Source organism: Paramormyrops kingsleyae, chromosome 7 (genome assembly GCF_048594095.1).
Source record: "Paramormyrops kingsleyae isolate MSU_618 chromosome 7, PKINGS_0.4, whole genome shotgun sequence".
NCBI classification, from domain to species: domain Eukaryota; kingdom Metazoa; phylum Chordata; class Actinopteri; order Osteoglossiformes; family Mormyridae; genus Paramormyrops; species Paramormyrops kingsleyae.
This window is the reverse complement of record NC_132803.1, coordinates 17,119,942-17,142,272: the sequence shown is the minus strand read 5'-3', so window position 1 is coordinate 17,142,272 and position 22,331 is coordinate 17,119,942. Positions and strand designations below refer to the sequence as shown.

At 43.9% G+C, this 22,331-nt stretch overlaps 1 protein-coding gene and 1 long non-coding RNA gene across 8 annotated transcripts; one reads left to right on the top strand and one right to left on the bottom strand.

The window, feature by feature from the left end:
- Nucleotides 1-5,935: 5,935 nt before the first annotated feature.
- Nucleotides 5,936-10,155, bottom strand: LOC111849951 (uncharacterized). 7 transcript variants are annotated; one of them, XR_002839664.2, is made up of 4 exons: nucleotides 9,979-10,155; nucleotides 9,804-9,861; nucleotides 7,689-9,108; nucleotides 5,936-7,434 (listed from the first exon to the last, which is right to left on the bottom strand). It is a non-coding gene; the product is annotated as an uncharacterized lncRNA (long non-coding RNA). The 7 variants fall into 7 exon arrangements; XR_011992377.1 differs by having other exon boundaries at nucleotides 9,804-10,155; XR_011992376.1 differs by having other exon boundaries at nucleotides 7,689-9,861.
- A 1,410-nt stretch (nucleotides 10,156-11,565) lies between these two features.
- On the top strand, nucleotides 11,566-17,682 carry enc1 (ectodermal-neural cortex 1). The gene has a single exon (XM_072714422.1). It carries the CDS (start codon nucleotides 11,566-11,568, stop codon nucleotides 13,339-13,341), a length of 1,776 nt encoding a protein of 591 aa, XP_072570523.1. The 3' UTR covers nucleotides 13,342-17,682.
- The last annotated feature ends 4,649 nt before the right edge of the window (nucleotides 17,683-22,331 follow it).

Below are 22,331 nucleotides of genomic sequence, written 5' to 3'. Positions count from 1 at the left end.
TACACTAGTTTGTGTCTTTTGACATCGGCCTTGGGTTCAAGTGGGTTTCTGAATGGCAGTTCTGTCATTTGTAGGTTTAGACTGGTTGCAGAAACACTGATTCACTTCATGATAAATTGCAAGGCTGTACTTTTGTGGCATTTAACAACTGTTTTGTGAAGTGTTCATCCATCCCTGTGAATAAGGATGGGTGAAATTACTTTTTATGGGACACAATTCGTTTGATTTAATTCACCTAAGTCGTTTGTTTTGAGGGGGTGCACGGTGGTGCAGTGGTTGCCTCACACCAGGGTTCCATATGTGTGGAGTTAGCATGTTCTCCCTGTGTCATCATGGTAGGTATGTCACAAAAAATTTCAAAGTTGTTGGATTTTACTTTATAAGACCTTTCCAATGATACCAAGAACTTCTTTCTGTGATGAATGGCAAGAAAGTTATAGGATATTTTGTAACGCCAATTAAGGCTTATTAACGTCCACTTAGTAACAGATAAAACAATGGAGAACCATACTTGACTTTGTGACCTGTTTATGGTGTTCAGAAAAATGAGCATAACTCTGTTATTGTTTATCAGATTTTAATAAACTAGGTATCATTAGAAAGCTTATTCCTTGCCTAACAGTCTCAGATACACTGAAAATAAAACAAATAATTATTTAATTTATTTGTCTGTCAATTAATACTCACCGGAGAATGTATGTAGTGAATAATACAAAGAATGTCTTTTCAAAGAGTCCACAGCATCAAATTAAAAAGTACTTTGTGTTATCATTATAATCCATTCAATAATAATACATTTGAAAAGCATTGTCCATAGTAAAGTATCAAAAGGTACAGGTAAATATGCAGTATGTGCCCGTTCAGAACTGTCTGATCTCCGGGAGTTGAAGAAAAGTCTTTGAGATGCTGCCTTGCTATGCCAGCCCGTGCTGGTTGTGGAGGATTACGTTTTCTCTTCATGTTAAAGGTAACTGAAAAGACAATATGCAACTATTTCTAGCCTTTCCAACCCATTCAAAATGATCAATCATCTGTGTTACAAAAGCAAGCGATGGGTATCTACTCCATTTTATTACAGGAATATATATTCATAAACACATATAACCTCATTTAAAAGCCTTCACATCATTTTAAAGCTGTAAATTCCATGCTGAAAATCATGCTATTTTCGGCTTTTGCTTCACTGTTCACCACAAAACATGGCCGGCTCTCGCGGCAGATCCAAAAAAGTGAACTGCTGATCGATAAATTTTGCTCAAAATACGCCTAAATACAATAAACTAACTAAGAAATATAATTATCATAGTTTGAAGAATAATTCTGCTTACCTTTATTGTCCCAACGAAGGTTTTAACGAGTGAAATTTTCGGTAAGGTCGGGAGGAAATTTCGAAGTTATCAGAAAGTCAGATTACCGTGTTTTGAATGGAAATCCCCAGATGAAGGTGTGTTTTACGTTATCAGAACGGGTTACCCTAATAGACACAAAAATAACACAACAAAAAGGCAAAAACTATTGGGATACCCTGGTGCTCTGGGGAATGGCGACCAAATTGAAAACGAGGCTGCCTGCCAAAGCCCCTATGGCACAGAACTGGTGATAGTGACATACCTAATCATGGGGTTTCCTCCAGGTACTCTGGTTCCCCCCACAGTCCAAAAACTTGCTGAGGTTAATTGGAGTTACCAGATTGCCCATAGGTGTGCATGTGTGTGTGAATGGTGTGTGAGTGTGCCCTGTGATGGGTTGGTGCTCCATCCTGGGTTGTTCCCTGCCTAGCGCCCATAGCCTCTGGGGTAGGCTCAAGACCCCCCACAACCCTGAACACCACAAGCAGTTTTAGAAAATGGATGGTTGTTTTGATTCATTCATCGACTCATACAATGACACTGAATGAAAATAGATCTGAAACACTTGTGTTCCAATATGTCGAAAACTAGCCTGTAATTGACACTAACTGGTGCTAAGGAGTAAGCTAAATACAGACGCTCCTCTACTTACGAATGAGACACGTTTCAAACGGCCATTCATAACTTGAAATGTTCGTAAGTCATTATTCAGCATCATTTTAAGGGTATACGCAAGTATAAAGAACTAGGATGCTGGGAGTACGCACGCTACGCTGCTGCGCGGTGGGAGTAGCGGCCAAGAGTCGTACTAGGCGGAATTGGTGCACAAAAAAAAAAATTATGTTGCGGACAGGAAACGGGAGTCCAGGGAACACAATTTGGACTTACAGTCCTCTTCGTTCGTATGTCTGAAAGTTCGTAAGTTGAAAGTTGGTAAGTAGAGGAGCATCTGTACCACAAATAAGTCATGTGAGAAAAATAATAACTGTTTTGGCAACCTAACAGTTCATGACAGAGTCAGCTAAAGCGTCAAAATGCTAACAACCCTTGGATTGAATCATTTGAAATCATGTAAATGTTGCATCTCAAAAATCCAATTGTAGCATACAGAACTCACTGTACATGTAGATAATATACTACACCAGTAGATGGTGTATATCAGTCACTCGTTCATCTACTCACTCACCAACTCATTTTCAATGAGAACAAGAGACCCAAAGGAGTGACTGAGTAACCCACTCACTCACCAACTCAGTCACTCCTTCAGATCTGTCACTCAATCATGACCAAAAGGTAGCTTATCTGAGTCTCTCATTCACCAACTCACTCAATTCACCCTTACATGCCTTGCTGGCTTTTACTGGCTATAGTCCAGAAAGAAAGCAGTTTTCTAGTCACATTTCTAAGCCAAGGTGACGAATGAAACAGATGAATCCGTGCAGGGAAGTGAACGCAAGTGTACAGTTCCTGTAAGAGACTCGTTCTCTAGGAATGAATTGTTCTCAAACATCACACCAATACCTGTCAGCAACCTTCGTCTGGCAGCCACTGGTCCTATTTCCCCATTTGTACGAGTTTGCCATAGGTGAACTGGTGGGCCCAAGTGTTCCTGGGCAGGGGAGAATCAACCTTTGTAAAAGTGTGGGGGGGAGGGGGGGGGTTCTAGGGTTCTAGGAGACTTAACTTTTCTTTAATCCAACATAAAGTTGTGGGGGGGGGGGGGTAAAATCATGTTTCAGCAGAAGTGGAGGTGTCACAACACCCATCCCAAACCCCCCCCCCCCCCATTGCAATGCCCAGACGGAATTCAGGCCCACCAATTCAGCACAATGTTGATCCAGTAGTCAGCTGAGGCCTGTTCTCTGAAGGCGGGTTCATTTTAGTCATATTCATAAAACACGCCCCCTGATTGGTCAATGGGCTAAAACCAAAGATTCATGGCAGACACCCATTTTCTAGACTCAGCCTACTAAATGCAATATATATGTGGGTTCAAAGGTCCAATACAATAGGCCGATACATCAGCATCTTGTCCAATAAAATGAAATGTTTTTTTTCCAAGCATCACATGACCTCCCCTCTTCACAAACGGTAAATCTAACAAAACACCAGCGCGCAGCTCTGTACAGTGACACTTCCTGTTTGCATAAAATAGATCTGAAACACTTGTGTTCCGATATGTCGAAAGCTAGCCTGTAATTTACTCTAACTGCTGCTAAGGAGTAAGCTAAATACCACAAATAAGTCTTGTGAGAAAAATAATAACTATTGAATTATTGTCTGTTTTGGCAACATTGTACCTTAGCTATTCATGTTTGTTAAAAAAACGAAAACCTAACAGTTCATGACATAGTCAGCTGCAGCGTCTGGCTAGCCCGAGGCGGTTTTGCTTTTAGTTGACATGACTAAACAAACCACAGTGTTCGATTTTATTTTAAAATGACACTAGTTTGTTTCCTCCCACGGCTTCCAGTCAGACTCACAGTCATTCGAAACACCACCTGCAAAAGCAATAGTGTTGCTGTTGTTGAAGTAAGCAATGGAGTTGTACTTAAATCTGCTTGTTTTGTTGTTCTGTTGTGATGGTGGAGCATGTGTTTGTCATCTGTATACAGAACAATAAAACAATTGTGTCTGACAGCAGTGACAGGTATGTGTGTGTGCTTATATAAGTTGGGGGAAGTGTGCTGTTGTGAAGGAAATAGATTTTTCTTCCTCTTTGATTTTTTTAGTAATACCACAGGTCATTTAAAACCTGCTATATACATATGTGTGTGTGTATGTACTGTATGTAGTTGAGTGTGTAGTGTGATTTGGTTGCCAAATGAATTGTTATGGGACCAGTCCACTTGATTTCCTGTCGACCCACCCATGCTATGATTTCTGGTTCCGCTCCTGGTGCTATAAGGATTATTAAGATCATTCCCCTTGACACATTAAATAGTTTTACAGTTTTTGTGACTAATGCATCCACAATTCAAACACTGATTTTTTTGGCCTCGTTGGAACTTTTAATTTCCTCATATTGCTTTGAAAACCCCATATGTTAAAGTGCATATTGTCAGACCTCTTTTATAGCTGACACATACTGCTTATTGGCATTTAATCTATTATTATGACTCAGCTTTGTAGCTGTGTTTGTTTAAAGTCTTTCTCTCCCCTGTGATGTTTCTATTATTTTGTCCATCCCCTGTAAAGAAGTATATATATACACACACACTGAAGTGTTGCCTAGCAGTGTCCTGGCATGCCCTCAACAGCATAGCCTTGTCTTGCGCCCTGTGCTGCCAGTGATTGGCTCCAGGCTCTCCATGACCCTGATCAGGATAGGCCGATTGAAGACGGATGTATGTACATAGTTTCCAGTGGAATGGATTTCGCTATTTCTTGCATTTTCAGAATTAGTGAACTAGTCATATGATAGAAATGCAATGTGGAAATGTTTTTGCAGGGTTGTGGTGGCTTATTGGGTAGCACTGGTTCCTCGTGCTTCCAGGGCTGATGGTGTGAATCCTTTCTTTGCTACATGTCCCTGAGGCTTGCTTGTTCTCTCCTCGTTGCACAGATTCCCATAGTTACGTTAATACCGTCTTTCTCTTCCTGGTCCTCGGGGATCCCCAGACAGTCCATGTTTGAATGTGGGTGGTCTGGCACAGAGCTGGGAGGGAGCAAAAAACCTGGACTGTGGGAGTCCTCAAGAATCGGGTTGAGACACCATGCACTAGAACAATTAAAATCAGGAACAGGTCCTGCGAATGCAGCAAAAGGGAAGTTTTGTTTCTACTGAACTTTATAACCTACTTTCCTTTTAAAATCAAGCCTACAGAAAGCCTACTCCCTGCAAACACATGAACGTGAATGCGGTAGTATGTCTGTTGTTTTTAGTGTACTTGTAACTTGCCGCCATTCTTGGCCAGGACTCCCTGGAAGAAGAGTTATTGTAACTCAATGGGACCTTCCTGGTTAAATAACGGTTAAATAAATAAAATAAAATAAACAAGCAGTATTCAGGCATGGGGAATCCATGTCCGTTTGTCAAAATTAATTACACTGTCCATTAAAGGCGGGAATAGAAAATGGATGGATGGATATTTTCATGTTGTATTCATGCAATTTCTTTATAACTGGTTTTGCCATAAATTCGTTTCAAACAGAGGGGCATTTCTTTGTGTTTTTACTCATCATCTGAGTGGTGTGTAAACAGACCATATGCTCAATTTTCCAACACTGAGAAACTATTGTTTAAAACTACCTGAATGCTGGGTGATATTTTGACTCAGTGGGTGCTTAACCGTCAGGGTTGGGAATCTGAATACTTCCCCAGCTGTGTGTGCAGATTTTACATATTTTCAACCTGTTGTGCAGGTTCCATGGGGTTTTTTTTCTTTTCTGCTACAGTCCAGAGGCATGCCCTTAAGGAAATAGATGTCTCTAGATTGTCCAGAATGTGTAAGTGCGTATGCTCTCTGACAGACTAGCATATGTGAATGAGCAGTTTGGATATTGTACACGTGGCCACTAGGGGGCGCCATGTACAAAGCGATTTACATTTAAAAATGTGTAATTTAACTAAAATGACTATCAGATAACATTTCTCTGGCTTTTATTACGTCATCATTCAACTCAATCCAAAATTTCACACACAGATTCACAAACAAGAATTCTATCAATCAACATAACAAAAATGTCTTCCTGATTAAATATCCATGTAATTCACACAGCATTCCAGAGTCTAATTCATGGCCCATTCTGTTTCCTGTCACTGCAAAAAGGATGTATTATATAATTGTGCTTTCATCACAAATGAAGCCACCCATTATTTTAGCCTCTCTTGCTTTCAAAATTTTTCAAATTGTCAAAGTTCATCTCCCTGCTACGTACCATTTTCCAACAAACGGTTTGTCCACATTCACATGAGTACTTTCGCTTCTTTTTTCCCCCTAGTGTGCACTTCCCTCTCAATAGGTCTTCTGGAGACTGCACACAGTTGAATAAATTCTATAGTGCATTTCAATAGCACAGGAACTGAAAAATAACATTAAAAAAAAATCTCCAACAAGAAAGTTAAAAAACAGCAAAAAGGAAAACATTTTCATTTCCTTTGAAGAAATATGAACAAATTTAACATCATTAAGGCATTCATTCACTTTATGCCTTTGTGTGCCTATGCATTCCATTTAGTATTATTTCTGCTTCAGAACTCTTCACCTTGTCCGCATGACTCTTCCCAAGAGTCACTCCACACACAAGGTCCAGTGAGCAGCTGATCTCTGCATCCGTCAGCTACGCTTCAGGGCATCTGAGTGACCCTCTTCGGTTTCACGGTCATCTGACTTTTCATTCCAATGGCTACACATACTTCTCTAACTTCCAGACTCCCAGGCAAAAAACAAAAAGACATTCAAGCTGCAGACCAGCGATAAGCAACATCCCTGCCTCCACATTGTACCTCAAACCTCAAAATCCATGTTGTTCTACACTATAATTAGATGGTTACCCCAAGTATTCCTATGCAATGAATAATAATGGTACTGCAAATTAAATTGAGCAGTTAAAATCTGCATGCTTAGTAAATTGCCCATTTGTATAATTCTTATTACAAATTGTACATGATTCTTAGGATAAAATTGTGTTCATGTCATCAAACCAAAACCCTCAAATGGCTGATCTGGATCAAAAAAGATGGTTTGATCATATGTATGCAACACTTAATTCTAATAATTTTTCCTTCTCAGTTTCCTGGTGAGGGTCACTATATAGTAGCATGCCAACATCATCTTTCTATGGCCACAGACTCCAGTTCATTCTGGGGAATCTCTAGAGGTTCCCAGGCCAGCTGGGAAATATAATCCCTCCGGCGCATCCTGGGTCTGCCCTGGGTTCTCTGCCCAGTGGGACGTGCCTGGAACAGCAGCCTTGCAATATGCCAGAACCACCTCACCTGACTCTTTTCAATCTCGAGAAGCAGTGGCAATGTTTCAAGGTCCCTCCGGAAGTCTGAACTCCTCACCCGGTCACTGAGAGTGTGTCCAACCACCCTGTGGAGGAACCTCCTGTCTGGATGAGGCCAAAAGCATGGCAGCACCTGCCAATGACAGGGATGTCAGTTCTAGCCCTCCATACCAAGCAGCAACTTCAATTTTGTACCAAGGGTGCAGACACAACCTTTGTTGCCTTCATACAGCAACCGAATATCAATCAGTATTGTCCCCAGTACCCTGTATTCCTGTGCCACGATACATTTCCATATGGCTTCTCTCTGCCTATAAATGACACGGTCTACACGCAATATTCCCACATACCCTCACACAGCTATGCGAGGGAGTAGAGTTGACCTACTGTTTCATAGTTGGGCTGGAATATGGATTGTTCATGCTCAATCCTTGGTTCGGCCACTGGGTGGCGTCTCCCATCCAGCACACTGGCACAGGTCATTTTCCCAGGGAAACTGGGAGGGTGATTCCCCTGTAGTTGGGACAGACCCTCTGATATCCCCTTTATAAACATGGACCACCATCTCATTTGCCAGGCTGGGGCTACTTTTCATCCCATATTGAAGAGGCACATCATCTCTGTCACCTCAACAACATTCAAGTTCTCTGGATGGATTTAATTTACTTCTGCATCCTTTCCACCATGCAGGTCACTGACCACCATATTGACTTCAGCTGCAGTGATAGACTCTAGTTCATCAGAAGGTTCCAGCACTGCCTCCTGGTGAGAAGGCATATCCACCAGGTTGGAGCTCCTCAAAGTGTTCCGTTCACTGCTGGTCACTGTTCCCAGAGCTGGTCAGCACTTCTCCTCCCTGGCTGAAGGCAGCCTGAGCAAGAATAATCATTGTCTGTCTCCATGGCCGCTTCAATCTCCTCCCATGCATAAACCTTCACTTACATGACTGCCTTGGCTACAGACTTTCAGTTGCCTCAGGATAGGGTTACCACATAATCCATGCCAGAAAGGACACGCTGAGCTACTTCAGGTTTACAAACTCCTTTAAAACTGAAAAGCTCCTCAGCTTGGCTAAATACTTCAGTTCTTCTTGTGTTTTGAATGGTTTGTTTCCTTGATTGAAAGACTCATCCATCTGTTTCACATTTACATTAGTGACAGATGCATGATTACAGGAGACTGACCAATCAGCACACAGTAAGAACTCAGTGCTTAAGTGAAATCCAGGGGATTGTTGCACAAAGCAGGACTTCTTCATTAGCCAGGCAATTTATGCCAAATGTAAGGACTGACCAACAGGAATGTCACTAAGCGCTCTTCCTATTGGACAGTTTTCACAATTGACTTAGGTTATGTAGCTAACTGGGAAATTCTGCTTTGTGGAATACTCCCTGGTCGTTTTAATTGAACTGGTAGTTTACAAATCCTGCCCTAGCTTAAATAGTCCCCCCTGACATGGGGTGGTGACCCTATCTCAGGAGACCCCATACATTGGTTTCTTCACCACCGATATCTACCAGCAGGTCCAAGGATTACGGTCGCTATCCTCACAGACTGCTTTCTGACCACAGCTCTTTGCAGCCACTTCCACAACTGAGATCTTGAACATGGTTTGTTCAGATTGTGTCCTTGACCGCACTTGGCACTCCGGATAAGTTTTTGCGGAGGCGTACACTATAGTTTTTGCCAGACATTACCAGAAAACGGTGACTGCTCATCTGGGTGGTTTTGGTTCGTCTGACATCCTTCCCATGTACTGAATCCGACGCCACAGCAAATGGGGATTGGTTTATAGCTCCGTCCCACTCTTCATTTAAGGGTCCAAAAACACATGACCTCAGGTCAGATGACACAACTATAAAATCCATCATTGACCTTTGGCCTGGGATGCACTGGTAGCAGGTACACTTATGAACATCCTTGTGTTCGAAAATGGTGTTTGTTTTGAACAATCCATGGCTTACACACATCTAATAACAAAACACCACTCAAGTTTCGATCTGGCTGGACATTCTCCCTAATCATGCCCCTCCTGGTAATGTCATTGTTAAATACATACAAACATATACATGCAAAGAATTGTAGCTACAAAGGTATGGCAAGAATAAAAAGTTCTGCTAAATGATCGCCGTTTGTAATTGTTGAACATATTACGGCAAACGTTTATAAAAATGACAGTCACTAGGTGGCGCTGTTGCGATATTAGTCATTTTGTGACCACCAATACCCAGAATCTCGTTTAAAAGATGCAACATGAAATTATTGCTAACACAAAAGAAAAACTGAAATTTATTTTGGTATCAATAGTTAGTGACTTAAACGTGAATTTTAACAGATATTTCAATAAATTTGCGTATTTAACCAGACCACATAATAGGCCTAAATGTTCCCCTCCATTATAGGAAATGTAACGGTCAGCCCTTCTCGAGCCCTACTGGTATTGTTCTCCAGTGAAATAAGGTTCAGCGCCTGTTAGCCATACAAACTTTGGTCCTCAATTACCTTATTTCCCTGACGACAAAGATCCATTTATGCCACCCACAGAAATACCATTTACGACCTGAAATTACAGGGATAATGCCTATAAATTCTAAGACTTCTTTGATAATTGGGTAACATGCCATCGATTTTTGTTGTTCATTTTAATCAATACGTTATCAACGCAAATCCATCTCACCCATGCGAATCGGGTCTCAGGGCAGTAATGTCCCGAGGGGGACCTGAACTTAACATGTATAGATTTCTGTTACGAGACCTTCCGCACAGATAGGGCACGCCTACTTGCCTGCCTGCCTGCCTGCCTTTGTTGCCGATAGTTTCGGCGTCCTCCCAGCCGCGCTGATGCTTTGCATGTCCCCTCCCATTTACCACAAACCCCACCCGTCTCACACATGCCCCACCCATTGCCCGCCTCGCACACATGACCGTCCCGCCCGTGGATCAGTAAAAGCACGCCCAACGCGCCGGGTCCGGAGAATGACGAGGGCTGCGCGGTGGGCAGTACGACCGCGACCACAAACTCCATTCAGATCGTCTCTTAGCAGACATCCTGATACACCGCTGCATGAACGGCCGAAAGCCACATAAACTGCCATTGCATCCTTGCTGTATAGCAGCGCGCGACGAAGGGAAAAGGGACCAACGCGAGGGAGACGCCACCTTAATAGCGACTCATCTCGCCAACCAAGAAACTGGAATCTGAAGTATCCAGTTTCGGCTCCATCGTGGCATTCCCCAGGTGGCATGTTCCAAGGCTGCCATTTATCGATCTGAACTCCTGCTTTCACCCGAAGAGGTAACGTTACATGCATCTACAGCGTAGCTTAAACAGGCATTAAAAAGCCTTTTGCGATCGGCGCTCTGGTCGGGCGAGGTTTAAAACCCGCGCTAGTCAATGTGATCGCCGACTTTCTGCGTGACTTTCCCAGTCCTTTCATGACTACACGTTATCTATTAATTATCAGATCGACAATGAGGAAAGCAATTAAACAATGAGCGTCACTGCTGCGCCGTCACGTGCAGCAGCCGTCTGCAAGATCAAGTGTATTTATCTGAATTTTTTATTCATTGGGCTGGTATAATTACCAAGCCAGTAAATCGTCACCCCGTTTTAACTTAATAGGTACGTAATGTCGCATTAAAATAATTTTAGAAAAGCTGTACAAAAGAAATAGATTTGTTATAAAACAATGCATAAAGTATATTGAGTGCATCTAAGTATTTGCAAATGTGTTGTAGCGTTATGTAAAATATAATAAACGCTATTCAGTTACCATCTCTAACAGATGTAAGCGGTATATATTCCCGTAAGGCTGATCGCAGCCGCCTTATCGCTATTTGCAATGCGTATAAGCTGCTGTGTTTCAATGTGAGGTTACGGCGATAACTTGGCTGAAACGCTTCCGTTTCCTGCTGCTTTAACTCGTTTGTCAAACAAACTATGCGCTACTCATTTATTTACGTTGATACTGGGTGCTAATATGAGCCAATCATATAAGAATTACTGTACACGGAGTATTTAAATGTTTATCGTACTTATTTTGCTTGCAGTTGGCTACTGAGACTTAAAAGGCACTTGCGAGCCCCTGCTTTACTGCGTTAACCGCATCGTCTGTGCAAATGAATTATTAATACGTGTCGATTGTCTGCGGTTCCAAATTGCAGTGGAATGAAACATTACCAGTTTATATAGGCATATTTTAAATATTTCACTCTCGCGCTTACCATTGTAACTTTTCCTCCCTTTCTTCTCATGTAGGGTTCAATGAAAATGTCCATCATTGTCCATGAGAACCGCAAGTCGCGGACAAGCTCTGGCTCCATGAACATCTACCTGTTCCACAAGTCGTCCTACGCAGACAGCGTGCTGATGCACCTTAATGCCCTGCGGCAGCAGAGGCTCTTCACTGACGTTCTGCTACATGCCGGGAACCGGACCTTCCCCTGCCACCGGGCGGTACTGGCCGCCTGCAGCCGCTACTTTGAGGCGATGTTCAGTGGTGGCCTGCGTGAGAGCCAGGCCAGAGAGGTCAACTTCCACGACTCCATTCACCCCGAGGTGCTGGAGCTCCTGCTGGATTACGCCTACTCGTCACGGGTGATCATCAATGAGGAGAACGCAGAGTCGTTGCTGGAGGCTGGAGACATGCTGGAGTTCCAGGACATCCGAGACGCCTGCGCCGAGTTCCTGGAAAAGAACCTGCACCCCACCAACTGCTTGGGCATGCTTCTGCTCTCCGACGCTCACCAGTGCGCCAAGCTGTCCGAGCTCTCCTGGGGCATGTGCCTCAGTAACTTCCCAACCATATGCAAGACAGAGGACTTCCTCCAGCTGCCCAAAGACATACTGGTACAGCTGCTCTCTCACGAGGAGCTGGAGACGGAGGACGAGCGGCTTGTTTACGAGTCGGCCCTCAACTGGGTCAACTTTGACCTGGAGCGGAGACACTGCCATCTCCCTGAGCTCCTGCGCACTGTCAGACTCGCCCTCCTGCCTGCCGTCTTTCTCATGGAGAACGTGTCCACAGAGGAGCTCATCAACAGACAGGTCAAGAGCAAGGAGCTGGTGGACGAGGCAATACGGTGCAAGCTGAAGATCCTGCAGAACGACGGCGTCGTCACGAGTTTGTGCGCCCGGCCCCGGAAGACCAGCCACGCCCTCTTCCTGCTCGGAGGTCAGACCTTCATGTGTGACAAGTTGTACCTCGTGGACCAGAAAGCCAAAGAGATCATCCCCAAAGCCGATATCCCCAGCCCTCGCAAGGAGTTCAGTGCCTGCGCCATTGGCTGCAAGGTCTACGTCACCGGAGGGAGAGGCTCCGAAAACGGCGTGTCGAAAGACGTCTGGGTGTATGACACCCTGCACGAGGAATGGTGCAAGGCGGCCCCGATGCTCATCGCCAGGTTCGGGCACGGCTCGGCTGAGCTGAAGCACTGCCTCTTCGTGGTGGGCGGGCACACCGCGGCCACCGGCTGCCTCCCCGCCTCCCCGTCAGTGTCGCTCAAGCAGGTGGAGCAGTACGACCCCGCCACCAACAAGTGGACCATGGTGGCGCCACTCCGCGAGGGCGTGAGCAACGCAGCCGTGGTGAGCGTCAAGCTGAAGCTCTTTGCTTTTGGGGGCACCAGCGTCAGCCATGACAAGCTGCCCAAAGTGCAGTGCTATGATCCGCTGGAGAACCGCTGGACCGTACCCGCCACGTGCCCGCAGCCTTGGCGCTACACGGCCGCCGCCGTGCTGGGCAGCCAGATTTTCGTCATGGGTGGGGACACTGAGTTCTCTGCGTGCTCCGCCTACAAGTTCAGCAGCGAGACGTATCAGTGGACTAAGGTGGGCGATGTGACGGCTAAGCGCATGAGCTGCCAGGCAGTGGCATCGGGCAACAAGCTCTACGTGGTGGGGGGCTACTTTGGCACGCAGAGGTGCAAAACCCTGGACTGCTATGACCCTACGCTGGACACCTGGAACAGCATCACCACCGTGCCATATTCGCTGATCCCCACAGCCTTCGTCAGCACATGGAAGCACCTTCCAGCTTAGGGGCTGACCTCCAACCCCCCCCCCCCCCCCTCCCCCCCCCTCCCCCCCCAGGTATGAAACCGAGCCTTCTATTTCTGGAACGTAAAGCAATATTACGCATTTCAAATTCTGAACTTCATCCTACATTTCCGGCATGATTAGCTGTCAGTTCCATCGTAACGGCAATTGTTTCCGCTGGGGTCTCAGTTTTAAACTTCAATTGCATATGCAGAAGAAAGTGAGTTTATTCCCTTGACTGTGAGGGGAACAACAAATTTTGAATATTGGGGTTCTCGTTTGACTGGATTTCTGATGGGATGCGGTAAATGTCAATTGCCTGGAACAAACCTAAGCCATATGGCCCAATTAATAGAGTCTTTCTGTTATTGTACACTATGTAATATGCAGAGGACTCGTACGCTTCATTTTCATGCTGGTGGCTACAGTCCTTATGTCCGCTTTTGACCTTAAGCTCTGCAACCTTATCTATGCTCTGAAACCTGTCCTTAGAAATCCTGTGAACCAACAGGCAGCGTATGAACAGATGGTTCAAGTAGTAATTGGGCGGCGGCATTAGGCAGCGGGTAACGGGCATGACAGAGTAATTGCAGAATAATTACATGAGCTGTGCCATCAGTCAGCCACACCTTAAAACTCTCCCGCTTGCAAGGCTGTCTGTTTATTTGTGTCTTGTGCTGGAGTAACACTGTCTGTCCATAGCTTGCCCGGCTCTCTAGCTCCTTATATTTTGTCAGGTGGATTGTGAGGAGCTTTACGCGGATATGAGACCAGCGCTGTCTGGAAAGCTTTACTGGATTAGCCCCCTCCCAGCTTTTCCGCTGCAGTCTGGCTACCGTTCGGCTCCACAACCATCAGTCGAGTCTGCTACACCGTTATAAACAGGCGGGGTGCGACTTGTGTTGGCAGTCTTCATTTTTGGCTACAAATTCAGCTAATGGCTCAGTGTCTCTGTGAACTAAATGATTAGGAGCTATCTGCTTGGGGTACCCTGGGGGGGTATTGCAGTTCTCTCTGATGATTAGTAATAATATAAATATCTAAAAGGATCGGGGAGGCAAGTAATTATATTTGATAGCGGTACATAATTTAAGAGAGAATCTCATTTATAGATGTCTAAAACTACGAGCGTTTACATAATGATGATATTGATTAATTCGCAGCCTATTCCTTCGAAATGATTGTCGTAACAGAGGACTTACTTTGCCCCAGGACGGTAGAGTAAATGGGTACACAGTGAATTAAGGGGCGCTCCCAATAAACTTGGGCCATTAGTGACTGGTTTGGCACGGATCCCCATGAAGCCCTTTTCCCAGTGTCCCGAAAGCGCCGGTCAGGAATTCCACTGGCAGTGTTTGCATACTGAATGTTGCCCACCTACGTTGGGCAGTAAATTTTTAAAGCAGCAGCTCCTTTGTGAAGGGGGTATTAATGCATTTAAAAGAGTCGTGAGCCTCTTCGGCGGGGGGCCGGGAACAATGTTATTGTTTCCACCCCCACTTGGGCCGCAGGGACTCTGCTGCCCCCGATCTCTGGCCGTTCACACGGCTTGCTGGGCCGCTGGCCTCGGAGGGCTCGTCTTAAGTGGTAAAGCGAACTGTAATCCACCCAAAGGTTACAACTTTAGCAGTGATGCTGGGCAACTTCCAGGCTTATAAGTTACTTGGGGGTTTGACACCAAAAGTCCAATATGAACACCGTATTAATTTTTGTGAATTTATAGTAAGTATGATCATGAGAATCAACTTTATTTGCATGTACAGAGTACAAAGAACTTGTTTTGATGTTTGGTCACATTAAAGTCAATCACAAAAATAACCTATATAGAGTAATAGAGATTTTTAAAAAGCTAATGTTGGTGGATTGAGGGATATTGAAATGGTCTATTTAAGGATCTTTTTTTTTTTCTCCGATTCTGTTGGGACTTTGGAGTCGATTGTCGATTACGTTTGAACTGCAAATCATATTTATGACCCCCAATTAAAGAATGCTTCAGTGAGGCCGGTGAGAGGCCGCAGGAGGAAAACAGATTTGCTGTTTGTCCATATTCTCTACATCTCAGGACCCAACTTTTGAGACCCCCAGACCCCTGGGGTGAATAAATCTTTGAAACACATATCATGTCTGCATTACATATTGACATTTCAGGGCCATAAAAATCCCAGCGGATAAGCTTCTGACTTCTGCTTTAAATCTCAACAGTGTGACGGTAAACAATCGCTAAAGTAAACACACAAACAGTGTCAGTTATATATGGAAGTAAAGTCAAAAACGTCGGTAACGTTTAATATCTCCAGTGTTTGTAACCTATATGTTCACGATGTCTTGGGCTTTATTTGCTTTGAAGAAGGCAGGTTCATTCTGACTGTGGGATAATGATAAACCTCATTAAAAAGCCTTAAAACTGAGGGCTAATTTAACTTTGGACACAATCATTTCTATATGCTTTTTATTTGCTTCCTAGTCTTCAGTTTCGTGACACTTCTGTTTTGTTTTTTCCTCCCACAGATTTTTCCTGCGTTTTCAACACATCTACTGGATTTAAACTGTGAAGAGGCACAATCTGAAGGTCCTGTGCAGTTAGAAACATAAGTGAATTCACTCATTAGGTTAATGATTCCTTTATTAAACTTCTGAAAATCTGAATTTAGTTGGTCATGCCTCAGAGTATATATTGTTTCGGAAAACGTGATTTGGTTGGCTTTGCCAAACTTGGGGGCATTTTTTTAAAAAAAAAAGCCTCGCTGTATCTCCCACAATGGTTTTCCAGACAGTATATTTTCAGCTCATGGCATGAATTTGGCATCAGTTCAATATTGCAGATAATTTTGCAGTGTGAGAGAAACTAATTTCAATAGTAGCAAATGGCTGCACGGGACAAACTATGAAGGAAAAACTGTTGTTGTTCGGGATAGACGGACGCTTGCAAGTGGTGTGTTTTTAAGCTGTACCACAAAGTGGATTCAATGAAGGATCGATCCCCCCCCCCCTCCTTTTTGGGAACTAAGAATGAGGATAATCGTTTATCTGCCCCTTTTGGGAAGCACATGTGGGGGAGGGGGAAGAAATGGACCCTTTTTTTTTTGTTCCCCCCCCCACCAAAAAAGACAAGGTTGTGCATGGACAGGTGTAAAATTTGTGATTGCTGCGGCCTGAAGTTTTGACGGGCCAGAGTGTGAACGCCAGCTGCATCGCGGAGAAGAAGCGAAACATGCCCTGGCATGTCCTCCTGAGTGAGGAGCTCCGGGAGACTCCGAGGGAAGTCCATGGGGCCGTCACCCCCCGGGGCGGACACTAACCGTGACTAAAGGAAATGTACTATTTTCTTTATAATGCAACATAACAATAAGGAAATGCTTGTCTTAAGTCTTAGCTTTAAAGGTGTTTTATTTATGAGAATTAAATGTCTCTTTTTATTTTCGCTGTTTTTTTATTTTCAATTTTAATTTATTGTTTGCTTTCATTCCGGAATGGATGCTCGGCCTGCCTTTACATAAACATGCATGGCCCTTGTTTCCTGTGGATTGGGCTCCTTTGCACATTTTGAGTTTCTCTGAAGTGGGAACTGTTTTTGGGGTTTTAGTGGGAGGGTGGGCGGTTTATTTATTTGCCCTAACGTGGGTGGCTGAAAGGTTCTTGGGCTATCTCAGGATCTGATTGGTTGGGGGGGGGGAGGGGATTAACAGCCCAGGTGACCTGCAAGGCCTTCGGGTGGCAGCCAATGAGAGGCAGCGCAGCTGAACCTTATAGTGCTGGCATCAGTATGTGTTGTTAGCTCGTGTGGGGTGCAGTCCCTCTGATTTGCATCATGCAGGGGATCACGGGTGAGGCCCAGGAGGAGTCAAACAGCGACACTGCGAATGTGTAAAGAGAGCAGCTGCATCATGTTCGTTATGTGTCTTCTAGGCTGGTGTTGTAGTATGACTTCTTCCCGTCATGTTAAGTGACATACAGCCGCTTCTGACTATGATCTGTTGATCTTAGCTCAGCTCACCCCAACTGCAGCTTCACTGTAGATGTCACCAATTCATAAATGTACAGAACTGTGTGTTATATTAAAAAAAAAACTTAAGATCCAAAGAGGATATGGGGGGGGGAAGTATGTATGTGTATATGTGTAAATATACACCAGCATTTGTAGTATGGACTTGTCAACTTCTATAACTCGCTCATTGTCTGGAAGTAGGTCTGCAGGCATGCTCAGAACTTAACCATAAGCAGAAATGCAGCACGTTATCTGCGAATGAACTGCACAACCTCAGTCTCACATTTATAATGGTGAAATTTTACACAGTTTGTGAAGACGAGTATTTTTTATTTGTTTTAAAAAGACCGTCATAGATAGTTAAAAAATATAGATAAAAAAATGTTACAACACGGGTTACAAAAAAGAGAGAGAGGCGTCCCTTATGCCCCTCTGGGGTTTCTGGAGATACATTGAAGTATTGATTTATAAATTGTTGCATATTTTTACCCACACAAAGCCCCAACCATGAAGTACCATGCTGTACTTCAGATCCTTGCCATCAGCTAAGGGGTTGGGGGGTTCATTCTGTACTAGAGTTCCCATAGAAACGGTCAACAATGAATCCCAGAACACGTATTTTTTGTTGTGTAATTGAGTCCGTCCCTCCACCGCCCCCCGTCCCCCCCCCCCCCCCCCCCCCACCACACTCCAGTCCTTGACGCCTGTTCTGAAAAAGAGGTTGTAGTTGTGTATTGTCTTTTTCCTCTTTGACAATATGCATATACAAAGAAATGCAAAAAGATGAAATGTGTCAATATGGATATGTTTCAGTTTTGTCTTATTTAGATTAATTTTTTTGACTACTGCATTTTAACAGTTTTGTACAAGTGAATTTTTTTTTCACAATGTGAAATACGTATCTAATAAACAAGAGTTTTTCTCTTTGCTGTAAAATATTATCCGGCTCTCCTACATAACTAAAATGAACATGTCTTGTTTATGGTATGAGGTTCTTCACAGTTGATTTTTGTTTGAACATTTTTATTATAGTGGATATTATTCGTATCAGCTTGACACACATTCCTAACCGAGTCACATGTAAGTGTGAGAGTATTTTCTCATAGAATTATTTTGACATCCATCAAAGGAGATCGGAATGAGGAAATGAGAATCCTTCCACCCAAAGTCATTGCCACATTTTTCACATTTTTTGGCAGCTAAAGTGGAGCGTGGTGGATTTTCATTGTCCCACGGTAAATTGGATAGATTAGTAAGCGTCCTTTGTTGTGTAGCAGAGAAACTGAAATCATCTTATCTATGGGTTTTAGTTAAGCATGTCACACAAGAACAAGAGGAACCAAGCCTGGCTATTTTCCTTTTTCTGTTAAGTCACCGTGGAAACCGTGACCTTTCGCTGTGAGTAACAGAGGCTGACCCCTTATTATCGCGTTTAAACGATGATCTTTCTGAAACCGGTTTCCTGATTTCCTTTACACGTGTGGAGCCAACTCGATCTTTTCCCATGACTTACATATAGGTGAATTTTGTTTGTCCTGCTTTCACACAGCACAATGACATGTTTACATTCCTCCCAAACACAAGTTGAAAGACACCAGTTATACTGGCTCTTGAATGTTACTGCAGGTCTGGATATAACTCTTCTTCCCACAGTGTATAGATGCATTCAATCTTAATAAATGTGTCCAATGTGGACTGAGGAAGATTCAAATGATCATGACCTTGTGTCGATTTCCAGTTCAAATCACATGACTGGCAGAGTCATATCACTGTTGGGTCCTTGAGCAAAGACCCTTAAACCCATCTGCTCCAAGGACTGGCTGATTCTGCTCTGGCACTCGTCCTAGCATCTGCTTAATAAGTGTTTTTGAACCCAATCCCCAGGGAACCCCAGACGGTCCAGGTTTTTGCTCCCCCTCAGCTCCCTGCCAGACGGTCCAGGTTTCTGCTGGGAGAGAGCAAAAACATGTACTGTTTGGGGGTCCCTGAGGACCAGGTCAAGAAACGCTGTGCTGAATTATTTAAAAATAAGCACTGTTAAAAATGAAATAAAATGTACAATTATGGCTGCTTATTGTGCACCTGCACAGAGAGAAAGATGAGTTTATGACGTGAAGGAGAATGACCTATCGGAGCGAAGATGGGGGTACCTGCACGAATGGGAATTGTGGGAAGGGACAATCCGCGAGCGCAATGGTTTGTGTGACCTGATGACAGAAACATCATTTATTAAGCAGCGGAAGCAAGAACAATCAAGGGGGGCCGGACAAACAGGCAGTTTTGGGTTTGGAGGACACAGAGCATAACTAGAGCAAAACTTCCGGGTGCGGATAAACTAAAACTGGCATGTTTATTTAGGTTTAAGTGACAGAATGTAAATCTGAAAGAAAGTGAAAGAGATTTTTGCATAGTCTGACCCTATATCTCATTTTAAAACCCATAACAAGAACAGCAAACTGTAACAAGCGATAAAAGCCTGCAAAGAGTATAAATAGCTTTATCAAACCTACACTCACCCAAATCTAATTCTAATCTGCAGAAAAAAATGTCAAGGCAAAACAAACCTTACCGAACCAGAATAACTGTAAGTGCAATACAATGGCAAGCTGTCTGATTGGTCAACATGACACTAAACTTGTATTCAAACCCTTTATGATTCAAATTCTTTAGCATGATGGATTCTTTGAACAGGACTAAGCTGCGCTTTATTAATTTTTGAATGAATGCATGACAGAATGAAATGAGTCACAATTCTGAGGGTATTGTCACCGCACAGCCAAAAGTAGATGCCTCCTTTCTAAGGTATCCAAGTTATCCTTGGTATTGAAGCATACCCAACAATGGCAGTTTAGCTAAATGCTCCAAGGGTAAAAGGAAACACCTCTAATAATGATAACCATTGACCAAAACAGGGTACTAAGAACAATAGACCTATCACGTGGCACACTGTACTGTTGCCAAGCAACAGTGAACTCCATTTTATTTATTCATACCAAGCTCAATATAAGCAATTCTTGAAAATCCTGCAATTCCCCTACCCTCCAGAGTTTTATCAGAGCTGCAAAATTCTGTATTTACAGTCATTTAACATAATATACTTCCCTGGATATTCAGAGTCATACTGCACATTGACAAGAATGAAGGCATTTCATTTCAAGCTTATTGTTGGACAGGAAATCCAAGGCTTATGCAAATTTCTGGAACGCTTGATTGGGATGAACCGTGACAGTACACACTGAGCATCCTGGTGGCTTTGGCTTTCTCAGCTCGAAGGCAAATCTCTTACTGTGAGCAGAACTCAAAGCCCCATGTGCATTGTAATAAAGACCAGATTAAATGTGATCAGGGCTTTGGTGCCTCTGCATCGGGCCTAAAATAACACTGGGACACCAAATGTGTCCTTCTGCGATTGGGCTTCGAAACGGATCGCCTCGTGCAGCAGATATTTCCATGAAAAATTGGTATTGGGTTTTTTAAAGAGCCGAGTGCCTGCTTCTGCTGCCTCAGCCATAATGCGTATAATAACACTGGAAGCTTCTGGAAATGCCTTCTTCTGTTGATCATCGGCCGAAATGCGATGAAGGTGCGGAGCTGTCTAGAATTTACTCCGCACTTTATACTTTGCCGAGGCACTCCATGTGCAGGATACTTCCTGGGGCTTCACCCAGCAGGAGCTGACTTGTGCCGCAATGTCCAGTTCTGCTCCAGCTCATTCTATTCACACAAAACCAGAAAGAAGATTTCATGACCTCTTCTGCCATACAGGAAAAAAAAAGGTTATTAACATAGTTTTAATTTCTTTAAAAGCCAGCTTTCTCTTATGTGTTCAGAAAATGAATTTACACAGCAAGAGGCACAATGTCAGTCACTAAAATGTCTTCATTTTAGCCACTGCTATAGTATATGTACTACAAACTGCTACAGATTCTTGAAATAAGTATCTATCGCAACACAAGGGAATCCACAGTCTTAGAAGCTGGAACCTGATGCTGATTTGGAAATGTCTCAAGAAAGGGGGAATGCAGTGGGGGGGGAGGGTTCTTCTAGCCGCGAGATTCCCAACCCCTGGTCTGACGGACGTTGTGTCACAGCAGTCATCATGGAGAGGAAGTGAAGGCATTTCCTATTGCCTCTCCCTGATCCCCTACCAGCCAGGATGTCCTCTATTATCAGAGCATCCAGAACTTGAGAGCATCTCAGAAGCACCTCCTGCACCTTGGAAGATAACAAATGAAACAGAGGACAGAAGGACAGAAGGCAGCTAACAGCGACTGACGGCTGAGAATGCCTTAATCTAGGACAAACACAGGCTTTGTTCAGTGCCTCCAGAATACAGATAAGGAATCCAGTTTCTGAAATCTGCTTAAACTTCCTGAGAGGAAGGGAGCTGGTCTACATCTGCTGGATTTCAGCCTTTCCTTCAGGCCCTGACCTCACAAGCATCGAATGTTTGCAGGAAGTCACACTCCTTGAATCATCTTCCTGAATCCTGCTCTGCTTGTGTGACTTCTGGGCAAGTGGTGGGGATGAGGATTACAGTTCCATCCCAGTGCATGACTGAGACGGCGACTGTCACTCACATACAGTAACTCTGCTAACATGACGGTACTTCTTTGAAGTGGATCACTATCATAAGCAGATACCCAGGTGTGTAAATGATTAGCAGTGGAGGTTACTCTGTACAAACATTGTACTGTAAAAATACCCCAACACTGTATATAAGCAGCATGTAAGCAGTATGCTAAAAATAACCAACACAGCTACTGTCATTTTAGCCCTTTCCATCTGGTCAGTGAGGCAATGGCATCATACTTAAGAAGGATAACTGAAAGCAGAGGGGGAATCTGCCAGCACCACTTGTCAGCATCAGAGTTTACACATCTTATCTCATAGACGGGCTGCAGGAAACTCCTCTGCTCTGTCCATACTGAGCTCAGCCTCCTCCCTGTCCCGGGGGAAGATGAATCTGGTGTCTGATATGACATAACCCCCGAGGCCTTGACTGAGA

Excerpts from the sequence above, each read along its gene's own strand:
- enc1 (XM_072714422.1), top strand. The coding sequence starts at position 11,566 with ATGAAAATGTCCATCATTGTCCATGAGAACCGCAAGTCGCGGACAAGC.